Source organism: Mastigoproctus giganteus, chromosome 2 (assembly GCF_048544385.1).
Source record: "Mastigoproctus giganteus isolate SK-2022 chromosome 2, ASM4854438v1, whole genome shotgun sequence".
Classification (NCBI taxonomy): Eukaryota; Metazoa; Arthropoda; class Arachnida; order Uropygi; family Thelyphonidae; genus Mastigoproctus; species Mastigoproctus giganteus.
In genome coordinates, this window is record NC_143576.1 from 96,209,635 (window position 1) to 96,233,093 (window position 23,459).

General features: G+C 37.3%; 1 protein-coding gene across 2 annotated transcripts in view; it reads left to right on the top strand.

The window, feature by feature from the left end:
• Positions 1-23,459, top strand: part of LOC150089442 (uncharacterized) — an 83,554-nt gene that overhangs the window by 49,290 nt on the left and 10,805 nt on the right. For both annotated transcript variants that reach the window (XM_090368601.1, XM_090368602.1), the window contains 2 exons: positions 5,118-5,249; positions 20,657-20,761. In XM_090368601.1, coding sequence (XP_090224727.1) covers positions 5,118-5,249; positions 20,657-20,761 — 237 coding nt within the window. The remainder of the gene's footprint in view (positions 1-5,117; positions 5,250-20,656; positions 20,762-23,459) is intronic.

Here is a 23,459-nt window from a genome sequence, read left to right on the forward strand (position 1 = left end):
TCCGATATCCTAAGAACAACAGACCAATAAACTGGTAAAGAAGTGTTACAAGGTATCGAATAAATTTTGATATCATTTGATGTGGTGTCGTTATTCACGTGCATTCCAGTGGATCGTGCTTTGAACTGTGCGAACGGCCTTGGAGGGCAATAATATTTTGAGAGATAGGATGAATTTGAGTGTACAGGACATATGTGAAGGTATTAGCTTGTGTTTGTCCGGCACCACTATGGTATTTGCAGGTGTGATTTTTTAAGTAGATCCGGGGTGTGGCTGTGGGTTTATCTATTAGCACAGTCATTGCTAATTTAGCAATGGAAGAATTTGAGGATAGGATGCTGAGTTCCTCTACCCCTGTGGGCATGGAAGAGGTATGTGGATGATACGTTTGCAATGCTACGTAGGGGACGTGGGCCAGAGGTTCTCAATTGGTTTTTTTTTTTTTTTTTTTATGAGAACCCCAAACACGAGAGGTATTAGAATCTATAGTACTTAGTACCGTGCTTGGGTTGGAGGTTGAGAAGACGAAAGAAGATATTTGTTGATATTGGACTTGAACTTCTGTAGATTGTAATTTTCAGGAAATACGTATGAAGGAAGGTTGTTCCAGAAAACGGCAGTTGAATGAATAAATGAGGAAGATGAAAAGTTGGTTCTGTGGGTTTGAAGTTGGACAGTAAATGGATGTTGGCTGGTGGCAGCACGTGTTTGGACTGTTTTAAAAGAGAGAGCAGGAATTATAGAAGCCAATTCAGAAGAACAGTGCCCATGGAAGTATCTGTAGAAGAGGCATGCAGCAGAAACAGTGCGTCTATGAGAAAGCGAGTGGAGAGACTCTGTTAGAGATGAATCATTAATTAACCTAACTGCCCTCTTCTGAATGGAATCAAGAAGCCTGAGAGAGGTTTTGGGGGCACCACCCCAGATGTGGGAACAATATTCCATGGCAGGGCGGATTTGCGATTTATACAGAGTGAGCAGCTGTTTGGAAGAAAAGTAATGCCGAGAGCGAAAGAGAAAACAAAGTTTTTTAGCTGCAGAGGAAGCAATATCTGTAATGTGCTTGTGCCAAGAGAGATTAGAAGTCAGGGTAATCCCCAAAAGAGATATATCATTTTGCCTAGAAATTGGAGTGTCACTAAAGATAAGCATAGGAGCAGAAGAACCATTTTTGCGAGATATAAGACAAGACTGAGTTTTAGAAGGGTTGAAATCAACTAAGTTGTCTTTGCCCCACTGGAGAATTACCTGAAGATCGGCATTTAAGGAATTGGCAGCAGATTTTCGAGAACTTGAAGCTGATTCAGCTGGACAAGGTTTCTCAAAATGGAAAGTTGAATGCAATGTGCTATCATCGGCAAAACTATGGATAGGATTTCCAGTCAATGGAAGAAGGTCATTGATATACAAGAGGAAAAGAGTGGGGGAAAGAACTGAACCTTGGGGGACACCGGCATTAGTGGAGAAGTTAGAAGACAGAGAGCCATCTACCATCACCCTCAGTGAGCGATCAGAGAGAAAACTGGATAACCAATTACTAAAAACAGTTGGCAAACTATAAGATGGAAGCTTCTTTAGAAGACCTTTATGCCAAACACGATCAAAAGCCTTTGAGATGTCAAGAGCAACTACTTGTGTTTCACCGAACCTTTCCATTGAATTAGTCCATAAATGGGTAACATAAGCCAGAATATCACCAGTGGATCGACACTGACGGAATCCATACTGGCGATCGTTGATCAGATGGAAGGTTTCTAGGTAGTTTAAGAGTTGGCGGTTAATTGATTTCTCCATTACTTTAGAAAGAGTAGAAGTAATTGCAATGGGACGATAATTGGATGGGAGGGATTTGTCACCCTTTTTAGGAACTGGCTGGATATGAGCAAATTTCCAAGCAGAAGGAAAAACACCTTTGGAATAAGAAAGTGAAAAAAGGCAGCAAAGAATAGGAGTAAGTTCAGGAGCACAGGTTTTGAGAACAAGTGGAGAAATACCATCAGGACCTGGAGCTATCTTAGCATCAAGATTCATCAAAATCCTTCTGATATCCTTTTGACGGAAGACCACAGGAGGCATTGAATGGAGCGTGTTAGGAATGGTGGGAGGTGTTTTACCAAGATCATTAATACATGAGCTGGAAGAAAAATGGGATGCTAGCAGGTCAGCTTTATCCTTGGCTGAAGTGACAACAGAACCATCTGGTTTGGACAGAGGTGGGAGCAGAGATGGGCAAAAGTTGCGGCCAATAGCTTTGGCAAGAGACCAGAATGCTCGGCTACCATTAGGGCAAGAAGCAAGTTTTCTACTCTTAGCCTGTTCAAACTCTAGTTTGGACTGATTAATAACTGCTTTACAATTGTTGCGAGCTTTGGTGTAGGCAGAAAATGAAACTGAAGAATTAGAAACAAGCCAATTACGATATGCAACGTTCTTCTCTTGGAGAGCCTTAGCACATTTATTGGAGAACCAAGGTTTAGATAAAGGACGAGATTTTAAAGTGGAGTGTGGGATAAAGGATTCCATTCCTGCAAGAATAATTTCACTGACACGATCTGAGCAAACGTTGACATCAGAAGTTTTGAAACAGTAATCAGACCAAGGAAAAGAAGAAAAGAAGTCTCGCAGGTCATCCCATTTTGCATTCTTGTAATGCCAAACAATACGAGGTTGGGAATAGCCATGAGATAAAGGGTCCATTGGAGAAGAGACAATCACCAAGTTGTGATCTGAAGTGCCTAAAGGACCTCTCACTTCAACCTTGTACTTAGAAGGGTTGTTTGTGAGAAAAAGATCAAGCGTATTGGCTGTATGATTAGGATTGTCCGGTATTCTTGTAGATAAATGAACAATCTGTGCTAGGTCATTAGTAATTGCAAAAGCCTCAGCATCTCGACCTGCTGGGTCGGTGTGACTAGAAAACGGAAGCCAGCTGGAGTTGTGAACGTTAAAATCACCAAGGAAAATTACCTCACTGTTAGGAAAGTTGGATTGGAGAAAGTCAAGTTGCAAAGAGAGGAAGTCAAAGAGCTCCAAGTGATTAGTGGAGTTGGGAGAACGGTAGAGACAACAGATGAATTTTACACAATGAGGTAGAGAGATTTTAAGCCAGAGAAGATCAAAGAGAGGAGATTCCAAATTGCTAAGTCTCTGACAGGGGTTATTAATAGTGGCAACCCCTTTAAAGTTTACCTCCGAGGTCGAGGGGGGGGCTCTGCCATTTTTGGAAGTTTGGGTTTACAGGGTGGCCCGACAATTAAAAACAAGAGTGTTTAGGAAGGAGATGAGTCAGGCCCAGTATATTCATTTTGGTTCTGCCCAGACTGGAGGTCATAAGAAGTGTGTGGTTAGGGCTTTAATGAGCAGGGCTTGGTCACACTGCTCTTCCTCGGAGGATAGGGAGGAAGAAATGAAGCTGGTAACGGCCAACCTTATGAGATGTGGACACCCCTGGAACGTGATTGAAGGTTGTTGTGGACATGGTACTTGGAGGGAAGGGGAGGGGTACTTGGCTCCACCATGTTGCTATCTGGGCATTCCTTACTATCTGGGCATGTTGCAGCCAATAGCCCACGTTTTACAGTCGTGCCAATTACGTTGTGTGCAACTTCCAAGTTGGAAACTGTGCACGGTGATGGCGGCGGTTAAAGTCCCTGTTGTGGGAGTTGACAACAGTGGGGGTTGTCTATAAAATTCAGTGCCCAGATTGTGGGGGATGTTACATAGGTGAGACTAAGTGCAGATAACACGATAGACTATGGGAACATAGTAGAGCGCTTAGGTTGGCTTATGTCCCAGGGTCGGCCATGACGGAATGTGCCTGGGAAACCGGGCTGAAGCAGCTGTAATTACAGATAAAGTAGAGGGTTTCTGGAACCAGAAGTGGCTGGAGAACCTAAGGATTTGTTTCTTGGGTGATCTTAGTTTGAATAGGAATAAGGGTTGTACGATTAATGTAATGTTTAAGACCGTTATCCTGGATAAGGACGAACGTTTTAAGGTTGTACAGCCCCGTGCCACTTCTGGTGCTAACATATGGGAAACGGAGTATGCGCAGGTACCATAGTACATGCTGCAATGCTTCTTTAACCAGTGACTTCATTATTTTCTCTGGAACACGTTAAACTAACAGGTCTATAGTTACTTGTGTCACCTTTTTGAACCCCCTTTGTGAATTGGTGATACATTTGCACACCTCCAGTCCATGGGGGACCCCCCCTCCAAGCCCAAGGAAGCTCTCATAATTATGGCTAAGGGTTTGCTTACTTCCTTTGCTGCCTCCTTTAATATAACTGGATAGATCCTGTTCACCCTAGGTGCCTTCCTTATGTTTAACTTCAGCTATTTCTCCTCCACTTTGCTCTCAGTTATTACAAAATTACCTGATAAACTTCTGGCATTTCCCTCCTTGAATAACTCTTCCTGTGCAAATGTAGATGCAAAATACTCATTCAGTTTATCAGCTACCTGAGCTTGACTGTTGATGTTTCATTCTGAAATATGGCAATGGTCTTGTTCCAAAGTTATTAGTCTATTTTGTACTTTATTTATTTATTTGTTTTAAATTTACCTCCTTTCTGAAATTTGCTGGTTTTTATAATTATTTTCTGCATGAAAATATCAGGAAAAACATTTTCTGTGTTAGATAGAGCGGGCAGAACAACTCTGTGTTTTGGGCCTAAGTTAAATCCATAAGTTTTGAAAGTATTTCATTCTCATTCCATAATTTTAAAAGGGTATGTAATATTCAGTTGCTGAAGTTAAGAAAAAGTTCAAAAGATAAGATTAAGTGTTCAATCCATAAATCAGTTTGTGGCATCAAAAATTTGTGTTTGTAAGATTGAGTGTTTGTTAATTTGATTTACATAGTTGGGAGATAACTGCACTGTGGTTTAGAATACATGATTAGAGCAGTAGTTCAAAAATTTGGGAATTAATAGTTTATGATGTAATAAGAACATTGATGGTATAAAAATTCTATTATGTTATTTGAAAAGACAGTGTATATATTAAATGAAGACTCAGTTTTATTACTGTTAATTAAAATATTTTAAATGAGCCTTTTAATATCTATTATTTTGCATTATTGATTTTTTTTTTTTTTTTTTTTATGTCTAAAGTTGTTGAGAACATGAGTTGTCAGGGTCACACAATTGGTGGAGATTTCAGGGAACTGAGAGGTATTATTGATAGGGTGAAGGACAAATCAAGAATAGGAGTTTGTTTAGACACTTGTCATGCCTTTGCAGCTGGTAAGTGAAGTTTGATGTTTCTTTTATTTTGAGTTATAATTAAGTATATTTGTATTTTACTTTATGAAATGAAAGATGTATGCAGTTGAGTGATAGGCTCTGCAGGAAGTTATAGTATTCCCATGACCTAATAAGTTAATGTGTTGAGTGAACGTTTTGGGGGTTCATAGCAAATTATTTATATGAATAGCAGTAATTAATCACATGAACTGTTATAACATAATTTTTTTTGTGTAGAAAGGGTTATAGTTTACTATCAGTAAGCCAAAACTCTCACATGGTTTAGAATTGTTTCCTTCTTTACATTTGGTAACGTATCTGAATTCCCTGTTGATCCAGCCCAGCCAAAAAAAAATGAAATGTGGAATAAATTTTTGTGAAATTTATAAAAAATTACTAAAAAAATCCTAATTTTATAATGAGTGAGGTATTGTTGATTGCAAAAAAATAATTAACACAATGTATTCCTACGCACCCAAGTAATAAATGCTAAGTACTGTATGTAAAAATGGTGATGTGATCATTTATATCATGAATACAATAATTTAGAGCTAAGGTGAACATAGAATTATTAACCTGAAAAAGAAAAAAAATAAAAAAAACATTCAGCAAGTCTGTTCATGTCTTCTGGCTTGAATAAAGTGTTTTGCTTGTTCAGGGGTGGAACAAGAATCTATTCTTGTTCCTGGGATAAGAGGATAAGAAAGGATGTCCATTTGTGCCAAGCTATTTTAATTTGATGTTAATGTAATATTAATTTATTATTAACTTAATTTTACTAATAGGTTTAATTGTTCTTGGACAACAAACAAAACATTTCTAAAATCATTTTTTATGCTGAACATTTTTGAACATTTTTTACACTGATTTCAGAAATGTTACTTGTTTTTTTTCCCTATCAAGGAGGAAAAAAAAACAAGTAACATTTTTCACAAATCACTTAAGTTGATGTCATGAGTTGTATTATTGGCTGCAATAAATTAGGAGTAAATGGATGGGGATAGGAGTAGATCTGGAAATTTTGTAAACTAAATCTTCACATGTTGGTTAAGCAAATAGCTGAAGGAAGTGTTGAAGATACTGCCTTCAGTCATTTGTTTCTTGACTCTGAGAGCCCCACGTGGCAGTGTTTATCAGTGTGAGCTTAGTTTATTTTTGAGATTATCATGTCAAATTTGTGCTGAAAAGTGAGTAAAATATCTTCATGCAAGTGTTTGAACAATAAGAACTTATTTTGCTATATTTGTGGAAGTTATATCGTCCTCAAGCAAAGACAAAATATTACAGAATTTGTAAAAATAAAAGTGTATTATGCTTATTTTGGAGTGAAACTCAGTGACCAAGATAAACAATAGGCTCCACATAAAGTTGCTGAACCTGTGTTGAAGCATTGAGATTGTGGGAAAATGGTAAAAAGAAGGCTATGCCATTTGCAATTCCCATGATTTGGCAGGAGCCTACAACCCACTGTGATGGCTGTTACTTTTGCTTAGTTAATATAGAGGAATACAATGCAAAGAGGAAGAAGGGCATTTTATATCCTAATATTTTTCATCTACCATTACACCAGTCCCTCATGGAGATAACCTGCTGATTCCATGCCCTACACTTATTTTGGAGAGTGTAGCAGTAGAGATTGCTGAAAGTGACGCTTCTGAAGATGAAACTGAAGTCTACATGCCTGGACACATTGGGTCCAGCCCTCAACTGCTGTCTTAGATCATTGAGTTCATGCTGTGAAAACACAGCATGAACTCAATGATCTAAGAGATTTAAATTTACCAAAGGAATCTGCAGAACTCCTTGGTTCTAGATGTAAGTAAAAAAAATCTAGCACCTGGAACGTTTTTCTCGTGGTACAGACATGCAGAGAACAAGAACTAGTCCCCTACTTTCTGAGGATGATTCTATTATTTTTTGTAGTAATATTAATGAGCTATTTAGGAATTAGTTACAATCCTACATTGGAGAAATTTATTGACTTAGCAAAGAGGAGTCTCAAAGGTGTATTGCTCCACAATGGAAATAAACATAGACATGGATCAATTCCAGCAGCTCACTCTGTGCATTTGAAAGAAACATGTGAGAAATTGAAGAGGTTTTTGATGAATATTAAGTATGAAGAACATGGTGGTTGGCTGGTCTGTGGTAACTTTAAAGTGATAGGCATGGTACTTGGACAGCAATCTGGCTATACAAAAATGCCTTGCTTTTTGTGTGGGCAGGACAGTTAGGCAAGGAGTAAGTGCTGGGATGTTAAAGTCTGTCCAAAGATTGTTTGTTATTGGTTTTTAGGAGCATTAGCAACTAAGACCATATTGCTCCCGGATATGTGGTGGTCATTCCCTGACCTTTCCGCATCCTCCGTATTTGGTGGTGACGGGCTCGAACTCCGGTCTAATCAAGAAGCGTGTGCTACGTACTGCTGCTCCTTCCCACCTGGCTACGGAGGCGCCTCTGTCCAAAGAGGGGCAGTTCATTGCATGGATCAAAGAATATGTTCATAAGCCACTGGTAGACCCCAGAAGAACTGTCGTCCTTCCACTCTTGCACATCAGACTGGGTTTGATGAAACAGTTTGAGAAAACTTTACCTCAGGAAGGTCCCTGCTTCAACCACCTTTATACTAAATTCCTGTCGATCACTGAAAAGAAGCTAAAACAAGATATATTTGTTGGACCTCAAATTTGCAAACTGATGAGAGACAAAGATTTTGAGAGAACTATGAATAAAAGAGAAAAACAGGCATGGATTAGCTTCAGGTCTGTTGTTAGAACTTCTTAGGAAACAACAAGGGTTCAGACTGCAAGAATATAGTTGAAAATTTGTTGGCAAACTTCAAGAAGCTGGGCTGCAACATGAGGGTCAAATTACATTTTTTACACTTCCACATAGACTATTTCCCAGAAAATCTAGGAAGTGTTAGTGAAGAACAGGGTGAGAAGTTTCAACAGGACATTAAAGATATGGAGATGAGATACCAAGGGAGTGAATGTTGTCAGCATAATGGCTGAGTGTTGCTGGGTGCTGAAGAAGGACTGTAAAGCAGAAGGATCTGTAAGAAAATCAAAGAAATAAACATTTGAGAAGATCAGTAGATCATTTTTTAAAGTGAGTATTTGGTGGATTTTTTATCACATTGCCCTTTTTAATAGTGTTTTCATCATGTATTTAAATTTAAAGTCTGATAAAAATAGCATTTCGTTATAATTTCATTACACAAATTCTGCCAAAATTAATAAAAATTTGTGAAAATTAGTTTTCTTTCATGATTTTTGAGGAAATGAAAAAGGCCGCCGTAGCCTAGTGGTCAGGCGCGTGGGTACATAAGTACACGTGCCTTGAGTGACTGGGGTTCAAGCCCGTGACTGCTGAATGCGGTGCTGTTTCTTGTATTCTGTGTATCTTGTAAACTCCTCTGACCATTTGGTCATCCCGGAGTATAAACAGAAAATTAATTAATTAATTATTTTCAAAGAAACCTGATGTGATGAAAACAAAGAAGTAATTTTTGAAATCAGCATTAGAAATTGATTCAGAAACATTAGTGATTTTTTTTCAAAATGCCAAGTACTCTAATTATTGCAACCTCAAAGTGTTTGGAGTGGTGTGCTAAGAATTTTTATAGCTCTGAGATTTTGATTTGGAAAATTTATTTTCTTTTTTAAATTTTTTTTCGTTGCAAATGTATAGTATTTTAGCCAAGGCCCATTTAAAGGTCAAGGGACTGGAGTGGTTGCATCCCCTGCTCCTGGTGTGATGAGGGAGCTCCAAAATTTACTTATATACAGGGTTGTTAAAATTAAAGTATCCCTATGTAGAGGGCTCTGGAGTGAGTTCTAAGGCTTGTACTGAAGAGAAATTTAGACAACAGGTATAATAATGAATGCCCTCGCCATTTATTGGGGAAAAAAATCAGTTAAAAAATTTGTCACTATATGGAGCTGTGGCAATGCAAATCACTTGAACAGCACTACAGTTGTTCAATGTGTCCTCCATTTTGGTCAACAACAGTTTCCATTCAAAGAACAGCATTTTTTATAGCAGAACGTAACATGTCAACTAGAATAGCCATCACATGACGTCTAAAGCTGTCCTTCAGATCTGCCAGAGTTTGACATCCTTCCTGATACACCTGGTTTTTCAAAAAACTCCACAACCGGAAGTCACACGGGGTGAGGTCCGGTGATCAGGGTGGACTTTTTATCACATTGCCCTTTTTAATAGTGTTTTCATCATGTATTTAAATTTAAAGTCTGGTAAAAGTAGAATTTTGTTATAATTTTTCATTGCACAAATTTTGCCAATATTAATAAAAATTTGTGAAAATTAGTTTTCTTTCATGATTTTTGATGAAATGAAAAAGGCCGCCGTAGCCTAGTGGTCAGGCGCGTGGGTACATAAGTACACATGCCTTGAGTGACTGGGGTTCAAGCCTGTGACTGCTGAATGCGGTGCTGTTTCTTGTATTCTGTGTATCTTGTAAACTCCTCTGACCATTTGGTCATCCCGGAGTATAAACAGAAAATTAATTAATTAATTATTTTCAAAGAAACCTGATGTGATGAAAACAAAGAAGTAATTTTTGAAATCAGCATTAGAAATTGATTCAGAAATGTTAGTGATTTTTTTTCAAATTGCCAAGTACTCTAATTATTGCAACCTCAAAGTGTTTGGAGTGGTGTGCTAAGAATTTTTATAGCTCTGAGATTTTGATTTGGAAAATTTATTTTCTTTTTTAAATTTTTTTTCGTTGCAAATGTATAGTATTTTAGCCAAGGCCCATTTAAAGGTCAAGGGACTGGAGTGGTTGCATCCCCTGCTCCTGGTGTGATGAGGGAGCTCCAAAATTTACTTATATACAGGGTTGTTAAAATTAAAGTATCCCTATGTAGAGGGCTCTGGAGTGAGTTCTAAGGCTTGTACTGAAGAGAAATTTAGACAACAGGTATAATAATGAATGCCCTCGCCATTTATTGGGGAAAAAAATCAGTTAAAAAATTTGTCACTATATGGAGCTGTGGCAATGCAAATCACTTGAACAGCACTACAGTTGTTCAATGTGTCCTCCATTTTGGTCAACAACAGTTTCCATTCAAAGAACAGCATTTTTTATAGCAGAACGTAACATGTCAACTAGAATAGCCAGCACATGACGTCTAATGCTGTCCTTCAGATCTGCCAGAGTTTGACATCCTTCCTGATACACCTGGTTTTTCAAAAAACTCCACAACCGGAAGTCACACGGGGTGAGGTCCGGTGATCAGGGTGGACTTTTTATCACATTGCCCTTTTTAATAGTGTTTTCATCATGTATTTAAATTTAAAGTCTGGTAAAAGTAGAATTTTGTTATAATTTCATTGCACAAATTCTGCCAATATTAATAAAAATTTGTGAAAATTAGTTTTCTTTCATGATTTTCAAATAAACCTGATGTGATGAAAACAAAGAAGTCATTTTTGAAATCAGCATTAGAAGTCCAAATCAGAAATCAGAAACCAAATTTGAAATCAGAAGTCCAAAGATTGCCTTAGCAATCTTTGGACTTCTGATTTCAACCGTTGTGTCCAAAGTAAGGCAATCTTTGGACACAACGGTGGATGTGGGATGGCACACCATCTTGCATGAATATGGTATCCTGAAGGCACCCACATTGTTGCAGCTTTGGTATTGCGCAATTTGCCAACATTTCATAATATCGCTGTCCAGTGATGGAACAGGTGCAGGGCCTAGTCGGTGTTACCTGTTCAAAAAAATATGACCAATCATGAATGTGGCCGTAAATCCACACCACACCGTCACTTTTGGAGAATGCAACGGGACCTCTTGGATAACTCGAGGGTTTCTGTTGCCTAAATGCGACAGTTGTGCGTATTCACTTGTCCATTTAAGCAGAAGTGGGCTTCATCACTCCAAAGGATGTTCCATGGCCAAGTGATATCCACTGTCACTCGTGCCAAAAACTGAAGTGCATATGTGAAACGAATATCTGCATCACCATCTATGAGAGCTTGAGGTGTAGGGTAGATGCCCACGAAGAAATTAATATGAGGGCTCCGTCAAGCTCTCAGCTGCGCAACTCAATGCCAGAGCCCACTACTCGGCATTAGGCAACACAGTGGCAATCTCCAAGGCAGAATGCGCTGGTCCCAGAGAAACTAGTTATTGTTGGTGACTCTATTGTCAGGGAGACGGGGAATATATTGTGTAAAAAGGATAGATGGAACAGGACCAGGCTATGTCTGCCAGGGGCAAAAGTTGATGACGTTGTAAAGCATATATCATCTTTTAAGGGCACAAAAGGTGATATTGTTGTACACGTTGGCACCAATGACATTAAGAGTAGGAGATCTGAAGATTTACTTAACAAGTACAGGTAAATGTTGCAAAAAAAGTCGTGAGTTAGGGTTAAATTTGAAAGTGTCTGCAATTCTGCCCAGACATGACAGGAGGGAGTACATGATGAGAGCCTTGTCAATCAATTCGGCCGTGGAGGGAATGTGCAAGGCTCAAAGGGTAGAATTTTTTTCAGTGTGGTCTGTGCTTGTTAACAGGAGAGACTGCTTCTACAAGGATGGGATACACTTAAATAGAAAGGGTATAAGAATATTTGCTGATGCAATCGAGGCAGTGTTAGGTGGTTCGGAAAACTGCTAGCTTGGAGGGCGGGGGGAGGATTCACAAATTAAAAGGTTAAAAGTAGCCGCAGGCAGAGGTGAAGGTGATTCTTGCACAACTTCTATTAGAATAAGTAGCGACCTGGAGCGAGGGGTGCTGGGGGTTTTAGGGACTAATGGCAGTCATTGTGAAACAGGTGGGTATATGGGATGGGTCAGGGCAACTAGGAATAGGTGCATGTAAGCTTGCATGTATACCAATGCTAGAAGTATAGAAAAATAAATTTGATGAATTTGAAGTGTTGGTCAAGACATCAAAGGCAGATATTGTTGGGATATCAGAGATGTGGTGTCACACTGATATTAGGAATGCAGAATTGGAATTTGGGGAGTACAATGTGTGCAGAAAGGATAGACAGGATAGGAAGGGAGGAGGTGTCATGCTGTTAATTAAGAAAAACATAAAATCAAAAGAAGTGCATCCAGTCTATATAGATGAACAGTGCACTGTTGAATCAGTTTGGTGTTGATATAAGCACTGCGAAAGAAAAAATAAGAGTAGGAGTGTGTTTATAAGCCTAATGACTCGAATGAGTACAATGAACAATTGTACAAAGAAATAGAGTAGGCTAGTAAATCAGAATGTCTTATAATGGGGGATTTTATCTTCCCAGATATTGACTGGAACTTGTGAGTTGGTCACTCACACACTAGTAAGACTTTTGTGGATTTATTGGATGATTGTTTTCTGCAGCAGCATGTTTGAGAGGCAACCAGAGAGGGTAATACTCTTGATCTGGTTATCAGCAGTGATCATTCGTGTATTAAGAATTTGCAGATAAAGGAATGCCTAGGTGGCAGTGATCACATTAACGATTTACTTAAAGATATAATTACCATCAGGGGTAAAGGAAAGGCTTTTTGCTTCTGTAAAGGTGAATTCAGTGGTCTCAGACAGTTGTTAAATTCTATACAGTTGGATCAACTGACAATGTTACCAACAGTAAATTCTAAGTGGGAAGCATTCAAGGAATTAATCGTGGATGCTACTAAAAGTTTCAGACCTATTAAGAAATATTGTTCAAGGTTTAGGCCTAAATGGTTATCAAATGAACTAATGAGACTCTTGACAGAGAAGAAAAATGCATGGGAGGCATATAAATTATCAAGCGACTCAGAAGCCTGTGGCAGATATAAGCTAGTCTGTAATCAGGTCACAAAGGAGGTTATGCAGGCAAAGGCAGATTACAAGAAAACTTTGGCAAAGAATGCTAAGAAAAACAGCAAGAATTTCTTTACTTATATAAACTCTAAAAGGAAGGGGATGAATCTCATTGGTCCACTTGATATTGATGGTTTGACCGTTGATGATCCTGCTCAGATAGAAAACAAACCGAATGAGTATTTTGCCTCTACATTCACACATAAGGAGTTATCGAGGTTTGAAAATGGCAGAAGGTTATCAAATTGTAGCAGGGTGCTTACTGATTTTGTAATAACTGAGAGCAAAGTGGAGGAGAAATTGTTGAAGTTAAACATAAGAAAGGCACCTGGGGTGGATGGGATCTATCCAGTTATATTAAAGGAGGCTGCAAAGCAACTAAGCAAACCCTTAGCCATAATTATGAGAGCAGCCTTGGACTCAGGGGAGGTCCCCACGGACTGGAGATGTGCAAATGTATCCCCCAATTCACAAAGGGTGACACGAGTAGTTACAGACCAGTTAGTTTAACTTCTGTTCCTGGTAAAATAATGGAGTCACTGGTTAAAGATGCATTGCAGGATCATCTAGACAAGACTGCAGCAATAATTCAGACACAGCATGGGTTTGTTAAGGGAAAGTCTTGTCTGACGAATTTGATAGGATATTATGATGTGGTTACAAAGGAACTGGATGCAAAAAATAATTTTGATATCATATATTTGGATTTCAGGAAAGCTTTTGACACTGTTGTGCATGGAAGACTATTGTACAAATTGGAGCAGAATGGTATTAAGGGTAAGTTGCTACAATGGATAAAAGGATGGTTGAGTGGGAGAAGACAGACGGTGGTAATCAATGTATCATCTGCTCTTTGTGGACTAATGTTATTAGTGGAGTCCCACAGGGTTCAGTGTTGGGTCCGCTGTTGTTTTGTATATTTATCAATGATATTGATGAAGGTATATCAGGCTTAGTGTTGAAGTTTGCAGATGATACAAAGGTTGGCAGGGTTGTTAATGACAGTAATGGCAATGTGCTACTGCAACAGGATCTAGAAAATTTGGTCAGATGGGCTAAGAAGTGGCAACTGAAGTTTAACCTTGACAAATTCAAAGTACTGCATATGGGTAGAAGAAACCCCAGAGAAACATACCAACAGTGTGGTACTACACTTATGGTGGTAGAAAATGAAAAAGACCTGGGAGTAATTGTGCAGTCAGATATGCCTCCGTGGGCAGGAGCGGCAGTGCGTATCACACGCTTCTTGATTAGACCGGAGTTCGAGCCCGTGACGACCAAATACGGAGGATGCGGAAAGGTCAGGAAATGACCACCGCATATCCCTGGAGCAATATGGCTTTTGTTGCTAATGCTTCTAAAAACCAAATAACAACAGCAGTCAGATATGAAGTTTTCTGAGCAATGCAGACAGACTGCCAGGGCAGGTCATGGGGTTTTGTCAATGATATATAGGAATTTTGCTAGCAGGGAAAAGGAGGTGATTGTCCCTCTGTATATGTCAGGCCATGCCTTGAGTACTGCATACAGGTTTGGAGGCCTTATTTTAGGAAGGATGTAGATTTGCTTGAGCGTGTACAGAGAAGGGCAACAAGATTGGTGAGGGGAATGAAGGGATCCTCTTACCAAGAGAGGCTTAAGTTCTGCAAATTGCAGTGGCTGGAGACTAGGCACCTGTGCGGTGATCTGATTGAGGTGTATAAGGCCTTGAATGGGTTGAGCACACTGAATTCTGATGGGACCCTTCCACTTGTTGAGATTACGAACCTAAGATAAATTCAAATTAATAAAAGACAGATGTAGAATAGATGTGCAGAAATTTGCCTTTAGCCAGCGGATGGTTGATTGCTGGAACAAACTTCCATCTGTCGCTGTGGAAGCCAACTATTTTTAAATATACCATCTCCATTTTGAAATTTGATTACCATAGTAGACTAAACTGTTTTGGACTTAGTAATAGGTAGCACTATTGTAGAGGTCATGGATAGTCTAAAACAAGAGAAGATTCTGTTCTTTTTTTTCAGTGAGGAAATATTTTATTGCTGCTGTGTTGTGCTTAAGCTCATGTTGAAAAAAATTTTCAATTGATCTGTTTAGGTAACACAAATTTCATTAGTTTGCATGCATTATTTTCAAATTTGACAATTTTTTTTTAGACAAGCTGCTTCTCCAGTGCTTCTCACTATCATTGAAGACAAAGCAATAAATGTTTTTCAGTATCCTTTCTTTCAATTTCAGTGTGAGAACCTACTTTAAGCTGTTATGAAAGTAGAAGGTACAATTGATGTACTGTGGTCCTTGGTTGGAGAAATGAGAAACATAGAGGGGAAACTAGAAATATGAAAAAAAATATCACAGTTTATGTTTGGCAGTATAATAGTTTCTTACAGCATGAGAAGATATTCATCTAGGCTTATAAAAAAATAATAAATAAATAAAATTCAGATTTTTTCTTCCTTGTGAAACTTTGGAAATAGCCTTGACAGTCAAGTCTAGACCAGGGCTTGAAAAAATTTTGGTTACTGGTTGCCATTGATAACTGAGAAATCTGATTTAGTGATTAGAATTTGACAGGTCAGTATAGCAGTAGTCTTAAGGCTAAGTTTTGTTTTATGATGTAGTCTGTATCTTGCAAAGAATTGGTATGACTTCTGACAAATGTACAGTAAAATGGACTCTTAGTAGAGATATCAAACCTGGAAATATTTTATCTTTTTATATTTGATCAAAGGAAAATTAAATACAGTAAACTCTGTAAAATCTGACATCTATGATTGCAATTTTCTCTAAGAATTCATGAAAAAAGAAAAAGTGATATCTTTCTTTTTAAGATGCTTACAGGACTATTTTGTCCTTTGATCTGTTTTTGCAGCCATAAGAATTTAAATATAATGTAATGATCTGAATTCTCACAGCAGAAAAAACTTGCTTTTGCAAGAAATTGTCTTAATATTGCCCTACTTTCAAACAGATAGCCTGTATTAAAAGTGAACCAACTGGTCCTTCATCATTTAGCAGGTGGTCTCTAATGACAGCGCACAGACAAACAGATGTAAAGAATTGTTCCATGTTTTGCCTGTATACGAAATCAGTTTAGTGTGATTCCAGGACAACTTGTTACACAAGTTAAGTTTATTCTGCTGTGGGAATTAAGACCATTGAGTTATATTTTAAGTTCTGTTGCTTGCAAAAACGAATTAAAGCACAAGATATTATTATAAATGTTTAGAGATGTAAATAAGTTCAGTTGTTTGTACTTAATATTTATTGAAATGTGCTCCTTTGAAACTGCTCAATCACTAGATACCTCTAAAATCTGGTACCTTTCAGTCCCTGAGGATGCCAGATTTTAATATTTGATGACTATTTATTCACAAAAACATTCTGTTTATGTTATGGAGGTTTGTTTATATTCATGATGGTGTTTGCTTCGAGGTGCTGGTAATAATTAATCATCTGTGTAATAATTAATTTTACTTATAGGTAAAAGTTATTAATTTTTTTAAAGAAATTTAAAAACCTTTAATTTTCACAGTTTAGTTTAGTTATCACTGGACTATCCAGTATCCTAGCCTGAGTTTCATTGAAATCAGATGCTTTGGGAAGTCAGCATTATAAGAAATTAATGCTAATAAGTAAGGTAAGCATGGGTATTTTTGCTTCATGTGACATGAGGAGAAGGAGAGGTTTCTGCATAATGGCTGTTCTGGACAACTTTTACACACACACACACACACACACACACACACACACACACACACACACACACACACACACACACACACACACACACACACACACGTGCATACTTTTTAGTTCCCTCCTGCAGTGACTAATTTTTTGCAAGTGATGTTGAACAGATTTGTCTAAGCTTGGGCATTGCTATTGACAAAATTTTATGTCAGTTGTTCTGTTGGGGACAAAACCTGAATTAGTTATAATCAGTTGGTTTCTAAGTTGCGCTAATGTTTGAAAACAAAATGTGCTGGTAAACAATCATGGCTGTATCTTAATATAAATGCATATGTTATTAATGACAATTTCAAATCCAGTGTCTGGATTTTTGAAAACTCCTGCTTTCTTCTGATAAAAATTACAGAATTTCTAGATTTTTAAAAGTCAAACTATACAATAGAAAACAACTGCAATGAAGACAGTGTCCAATTCATTATCAGTGACAACCTGATTATCTTACATGTTAACATCATTGAAGCCGACCTCACATCTCTGAGCATTCTCAGGTTCCTTGTTTTTTTTTAAAGTTTACGCAGTTGAACCAAGTCGGATATTCTAAGTGGGTGCCCACACTCAAGGTAGTGGAGAACAAAAAAGACCTGGGGTAATTGCATGCAGTCCGACATGAATTTCTGTGAGCGGTACAAATGGATTACTAGGACAGCTCGTGGAGTTTTGTGAGTGAAATGCAGGAATTTTGCTAAGAGGAATATGTTATTTGTTCCCCTGTATAAGGCAAAGGTTAGGCCATGTTTGAGTACTGCATACAGGTTTGGAAGCCTCATTTTAGGAAGGATATTGATACATTGGGATGCAGTGAGATTAGTGAGGAGAGCAAAGGGGTATTCTTGCCAAGAAAGGCCTTTGTTCTGCAAATTGCAGTATTTGGAAACTACGTAACCCTAAAAACCTAAATCAGATCTTGCAGAAGATCTCATTTAGGTGTCTAAGTTTTTGAATAGAAGTTCTTTTTTTATATTTTCTACATAGAGAAACATTTATTAGTTTTAATTATTTCTTGAGAGAGAGATGTTCTGATTAGGAGTGATCAGTGTTTAACTATCCATAAAGTTGTTAGTGAAACTGACATTTCTTGTGGGACATGACAGTTTTATTAGTGTCTTCTGTTTGCAAATTGGCCTGTGAATACACACTTATAAAGATCATGATATATTTTTACAAGAAATATGGCCTAAGTTATATTGCTGTATTGCTTGTACCTAAAAAATCAACAACGGTGACAACATCCTTGCTCACTTTGTTCTTTATTTCTGCCTCCATAAACTCTTTTCCATTAAATCTTTCTACTTCTTTGTCCCAGTATAATTTTTTTTTTATTAGATTTGCATCTCTTGTCTATTTCAATCCTTTCTCAAAGTCAGTAAAGTACATTATTATGTCTCTACCAAGTTTTAAGTTTCTTTCTCTTGGAATTACAGTTGCTTACTTTTTATTTCACATCCTTCTATGAGCCTACATCAATCTTCTCCAGTGGTCTTATTTCTTTAACTTTTGCTTTAATTTTCTTGGTAAGAATGTTTTCGGAGTATTTTTGAATGTGAAATTTGGTTAATTTTCTTAAGGTCTCTTCAGCCTGCTACAACTTTCATTTTTTTTTCTGTTAGAATTAAAATGGTTTCAAGGGAGTCTTCTATCCAACAGATGTTTTCATAAATCTGTTTGTAGATCTGAAGTAGTTCCGACTGTGCTTTATTAGCCAGTTCCTTCAAAAATTCTGCTGGAATTTAATCAGCTGCTGGAGCTTTTAGCAATTTAATCAGTTGCTGGAGCTCTTATGTTGATTATGCATAAAACCATAAAGACCTAGAGATAAACTTCATTACAGTAGATTGGGTAAACTGAAATTCAGTGACTTATCAAAACCAAAGCCTTTGGCCATGAACCAAATCTATATCTTTTATAGGTTGAAGTGATTTACACATAGTGACTTTGTCTAAAGGTAACTTAAGGAGTGCATATTTGATCTGCCCAGTTAGGTTTTCATAAATCTGCAAAATATTTACTATAATGCCACAAGAAAAATAAACAAACTGCATATGTAAACAAATGTAAACAAACTGTATATACTGTCCTATCCATAGTTTTGATCATGCACATTAATACACATTGCATTCTACCTTACAGTTTGAGAATCCTTGTCTGCTCAAACAGCTTCAACTTCTTGAATATCTACTAACAATTCCTTAAATGCTGATCTCCAGGTAATTCTCCAGTGGGGCAAAGGTAACTTAGTTGATTTCAATCCTTCTAAAACTCAGTCCTGTCTTATATCTTGCAAAACGGATTCTCTTGCTCCTGTGCTTATCTTCGATGACACTCCAATTTTTAGGCAAGACCATATATCTCTATTGGGGATTACTCTGACTTCTATTCTCTCTTGGCATAAGCACATTACAAATATTGCTTCCTCTGTATCTAAAAAACTGGGGTTTCTCTTTCGGCGTTACTTTTCTTCTAAACAGCTGTTCACTCTGTACAAATCGCAAACACTCCCTACCATGGAATCAGGGTCGCCAACCATCCTGATATGCCAGGATTGTCCCGATTTAGAACTTCAAGTCCCACTTCCTGATAATACCATCATTTGTCTCGATGAGAGAGGAAAAAAACTGTTAATTTATCAATGTTAAAATTTGTTAAAAATTAATTCTAATAACAAGAGAAAAATGAGGAAGTCTAAAGGCATTTTGTTCGTCACTGAGTAATGAAGAAAAGAAACTGTGTGTTGATAAAAAAAAAAAAAAAAAAAAAAAAAAAAATGGGTGCAATTTTTCTAAAGATTTCTGGAGGCAAATAATTTGTCACAAATTGTAAGCTCCATATTGAGCATTCCACATTCAAATGCGTCATCAGAAAGAGTTTTCAGCTTAATGAAAACTGCTTGGTGGAAAGAGACAAACCATCTTTTATTAGAAAATTTAGATGCCGAACTTATGGTTAAAGAAAACTATAACATGTCCTGTTCAGAATTTAAAATCTTTTTAAAATCTTCCGAAGAAGAAAAAATTTTAAAACTAGAAAAATCTAAAGAAAAATATATAAAGTAAAAGTAGTCTTCCTCACTATTTTTAAAATAACTGTTATAAATAATATTATAGTTTATATAGGACAAATACATATTAACAAGTCATATAATAAATAAATATTATGATTGATTGATTGATAAAAAAGTATTTTAACTGTAATTTTATATTTTTCTTTTACTTTTTGAAGTAAAAAATGTTATACTACACATTTCGTTTCAAGTTGTCCTGCTTACCAATTTTCAAACTATGGCCACCCTGCATGGAATATTGTTCTCACATCTGGGGCAGTACCCCGAAAACCTCTCTCAAGTTTCTAGATTCCATTCAAAAGAGGTCAGTTAGGTTAATTAATGACTCATCTCTAACAGTCTCTCCACTCTGTCTCATAGATGTTCTGTTTCTGCAGCATGCCTATTCTGTAAATACTTCCGTGGGCACTGTTCTTCTGAATTGACTTCTTTAATTCTCAATCTCTTTCATAGCAGTCTGAACACGTGCCACAACCAGCCAACATCCTTTTACTGTCCAACTTCAAAACTCACAGAACCAACTTTTCTTCCTCATTTTTTCGTTCAGCTTCTGTTTTCTGGAACAACCTTCCTTCATATGTATTTCCTAAAAATTGCAATCTTCAGAAGTTCAAGTCTAATGTCAACAAATATCTTCTTTCTTCTTCTAACCTCCAACCCATGCATGGTACTAAGTCCCATAGAGGTTCTAATACCTCTCGTGTTTGGGTTTTCATAAAAAAAAAACGTAATGTTTATAGTGCCTTTTCCTTTCAGGCTATGACCTCTCAAAACCAGAAGGATTTCATAGGATGATGGGTGATTTTGAATCAATTATTGGCTTGCCATATCTTAAAGCAGTTCATATGAATGATTCAGCAGGTACTGCATTTATTGTTTGATTTTTAAGATTTTAGATTTATGTGATATGTATATTGCCTCAAACTAAATAAGCTTTACTAAGTTTTAATAAGCTTTGTAAAGCTTATTAAAGCTTTACTAAGCTTATTAAAGCTTATTATTAATAAGCTTTACAGTGGTGTGCAAATGTATCGCGACCCCTTTTATTAAATATAAAATTGACGTGACCCCCCAATGTAAACCCTGAGAGAGGATGACCAGATTTTTAGAGAAGAAAAATGGCATTTTATAAATTATGTAGTGGAAAATTTTATTTGAATACTGAGAAAGGAATAAAACAATTGCTTTCTTTTTAATTTGCACATAAAATAATTGTTTAATATTTTAATTGAATACAGCAAAAACAACAGATCAAATTCTTATTCTTCAATTAAGATTACAAAACAATTAAAAATGAAAAATTACAAAACAAAACAATTAATGAGAAGGATGAGCCTGGATAACCAATAATATTTGAATGCAATATTTGAAATTTCTAACCTTGTGAATCTTCTGGATCAAGTCTGGAATGCTGTTTTGTTTTTATAGCTGTTAATTTTGAGGAAAAAACTTCACATAAATATGTAGACCTGAAAGGTAGTAATGTTTGTATCGCCATATAATTCTGGATACCCGTCTCGAAGAGATAGCCAAAATTTTTCACAATTAGTCTTGAAACGAACACACAGTGCTTTGTCAGATGACAGGTCAATAAGATCTCCCTATTGCTCAACAGTAATTTTGGGAAATGAAGAAATTTCAAAAGCAAAGGGATCACGAATCCAGTACAACTTTTTTTTTCTGGAGATTCATTAAATCATTTAGACAAATTCTTAATTAGCATTGTTATTTGGGTGGTAATGATATCCCTAAATTGTATAATGTCAATATTATTACTATTAACAAAATCAGAAAAGCATGGAAACATTTCAATATTATTATGCTCAAATTCAGTTTTCCAAAGGTTAAGTTTATTTTTGAAAGCTTCTATTTTATCACTGAGTATTAATATATTTGTTCCCTGTCGTTGAAGGCTTAAATTTAAATCTTTAAGTTTTTGAAATATATCAACAAGGTAGCTAAGTTTTCCAAGCAATTTTTGGTTTGTATCTGTATCTGATGAAAACAATAAAACAATGAAACTTCATGTGTGAAGCCATGAAGGATCCTTTCATGGCTTCATTTAATGAAGGATGTAGCAACTCTACATCCTTCCTCTACATTCACTGCATATCACCGGAAGGATGTAGCAACTGTACATCCTTCCTAAAATGAGGCCTCCGGACCTATATGCAGTACTCAAGGTGTGGCCTGACCATTGTCTTATACAAAGGGATAATCGTGCGTAGCACACGCTTCTTGATTAGACCGGGGTTCGAGCCCGTGCCACCAAATACAGAGGATGCAGAAAGACCACCGCATATCCCCGGAGCAATATGGCCTTAGTTGCTAATGCTCCTAAAAACCAAATAACAAACAACAAAGGGATAATCACTTCCTTGTCTCTTGCTAGAAAAATTCATATGTATCATTGACAAAACTCCATGACCTGCTTTGGCAGCCTGTATGCACTGCTCAGAGAACTTCATATCTGACTACACAATTACTCCCCATGTCTTTTTCATTCTCCACCTCCCTGAGTGTAGTACCACACAGTTGGTACATTTCTCTTGGGTTACTTGCTACCCATATTCAGTACTTTGCATTTGTCAATGTTAAACTTTAGTTGCCATTTCTCAGCCCATCTACCTAACTTTTCTAGATCCCGTCGCAGTAGCATACTGTAGTAGTAGTGGCATGTGATGCAAGAAAGCAAGTGTATGAGCTTATGCAGCATCAGCCAAAAAAAAAAAAAAAAAAAAAAAACACCATTCCCTCCAAATGCCTGTCCAGTTCCTCAAATTTATTTAACCTATCAACTTCCACAGTGACAGATGGAAGTTTGTTCCAGCAATTAACCACCCGTTGGCTAAAGGCATTCAGCACATCTATTCTACATCTGTCTTTTCTTAATTTGAATTTATGCCCCCTTAGGTTCGTAATCTGAACAAGTGGAAGGATCCCATCAGAATTCAGCGTGCTCAACCCATTTAAGGCCTTATACACCTCAATCAGATCACCGCACAGGTGCCTAGTCTCCAGCCACTGCAATTTGCAGAACTTAAGCCTCTCTTGGTAAGAGGATCCCTTCATTCCCCTCACCAATCTTGTTGCCCTTCTCTGTACACGCTCAAGCAAATCTACATCCTTCCTAAAATAAGGCCTCCAGACCTGTATGCAGTACTCAAGGCGTGGCTTGACCATTGCCTTATACAGAGGGACAATCACCTCCTTTTCCCTGCTAGCAAAATTCCTATATATCATTGACAAAACCCCATGACCTGCCCTGGCAACCTGTCTGCATTGCACAGAAAACTTCATATCTGACTGCACAATTACTCCCAGATCTTTCTCATTTTCTACCACCTTAAGTGTAGTACCACACAGTTGGTACGTTTCTCTGGGATTACTTCTACCCATATGCAGTACTTTGCATTTGTCAAGGTTAAACTTCAGTTGCCACTTCTTAGCCCATCTGCCCAAATTATCTAGCTCCTGTTGCAGTAGCACATGAATAACTCTGCCAACCTTTGTATCATCTGAAAACTTCGGGGGCCTCCGTAGCTGGGTGGGCAGGAGC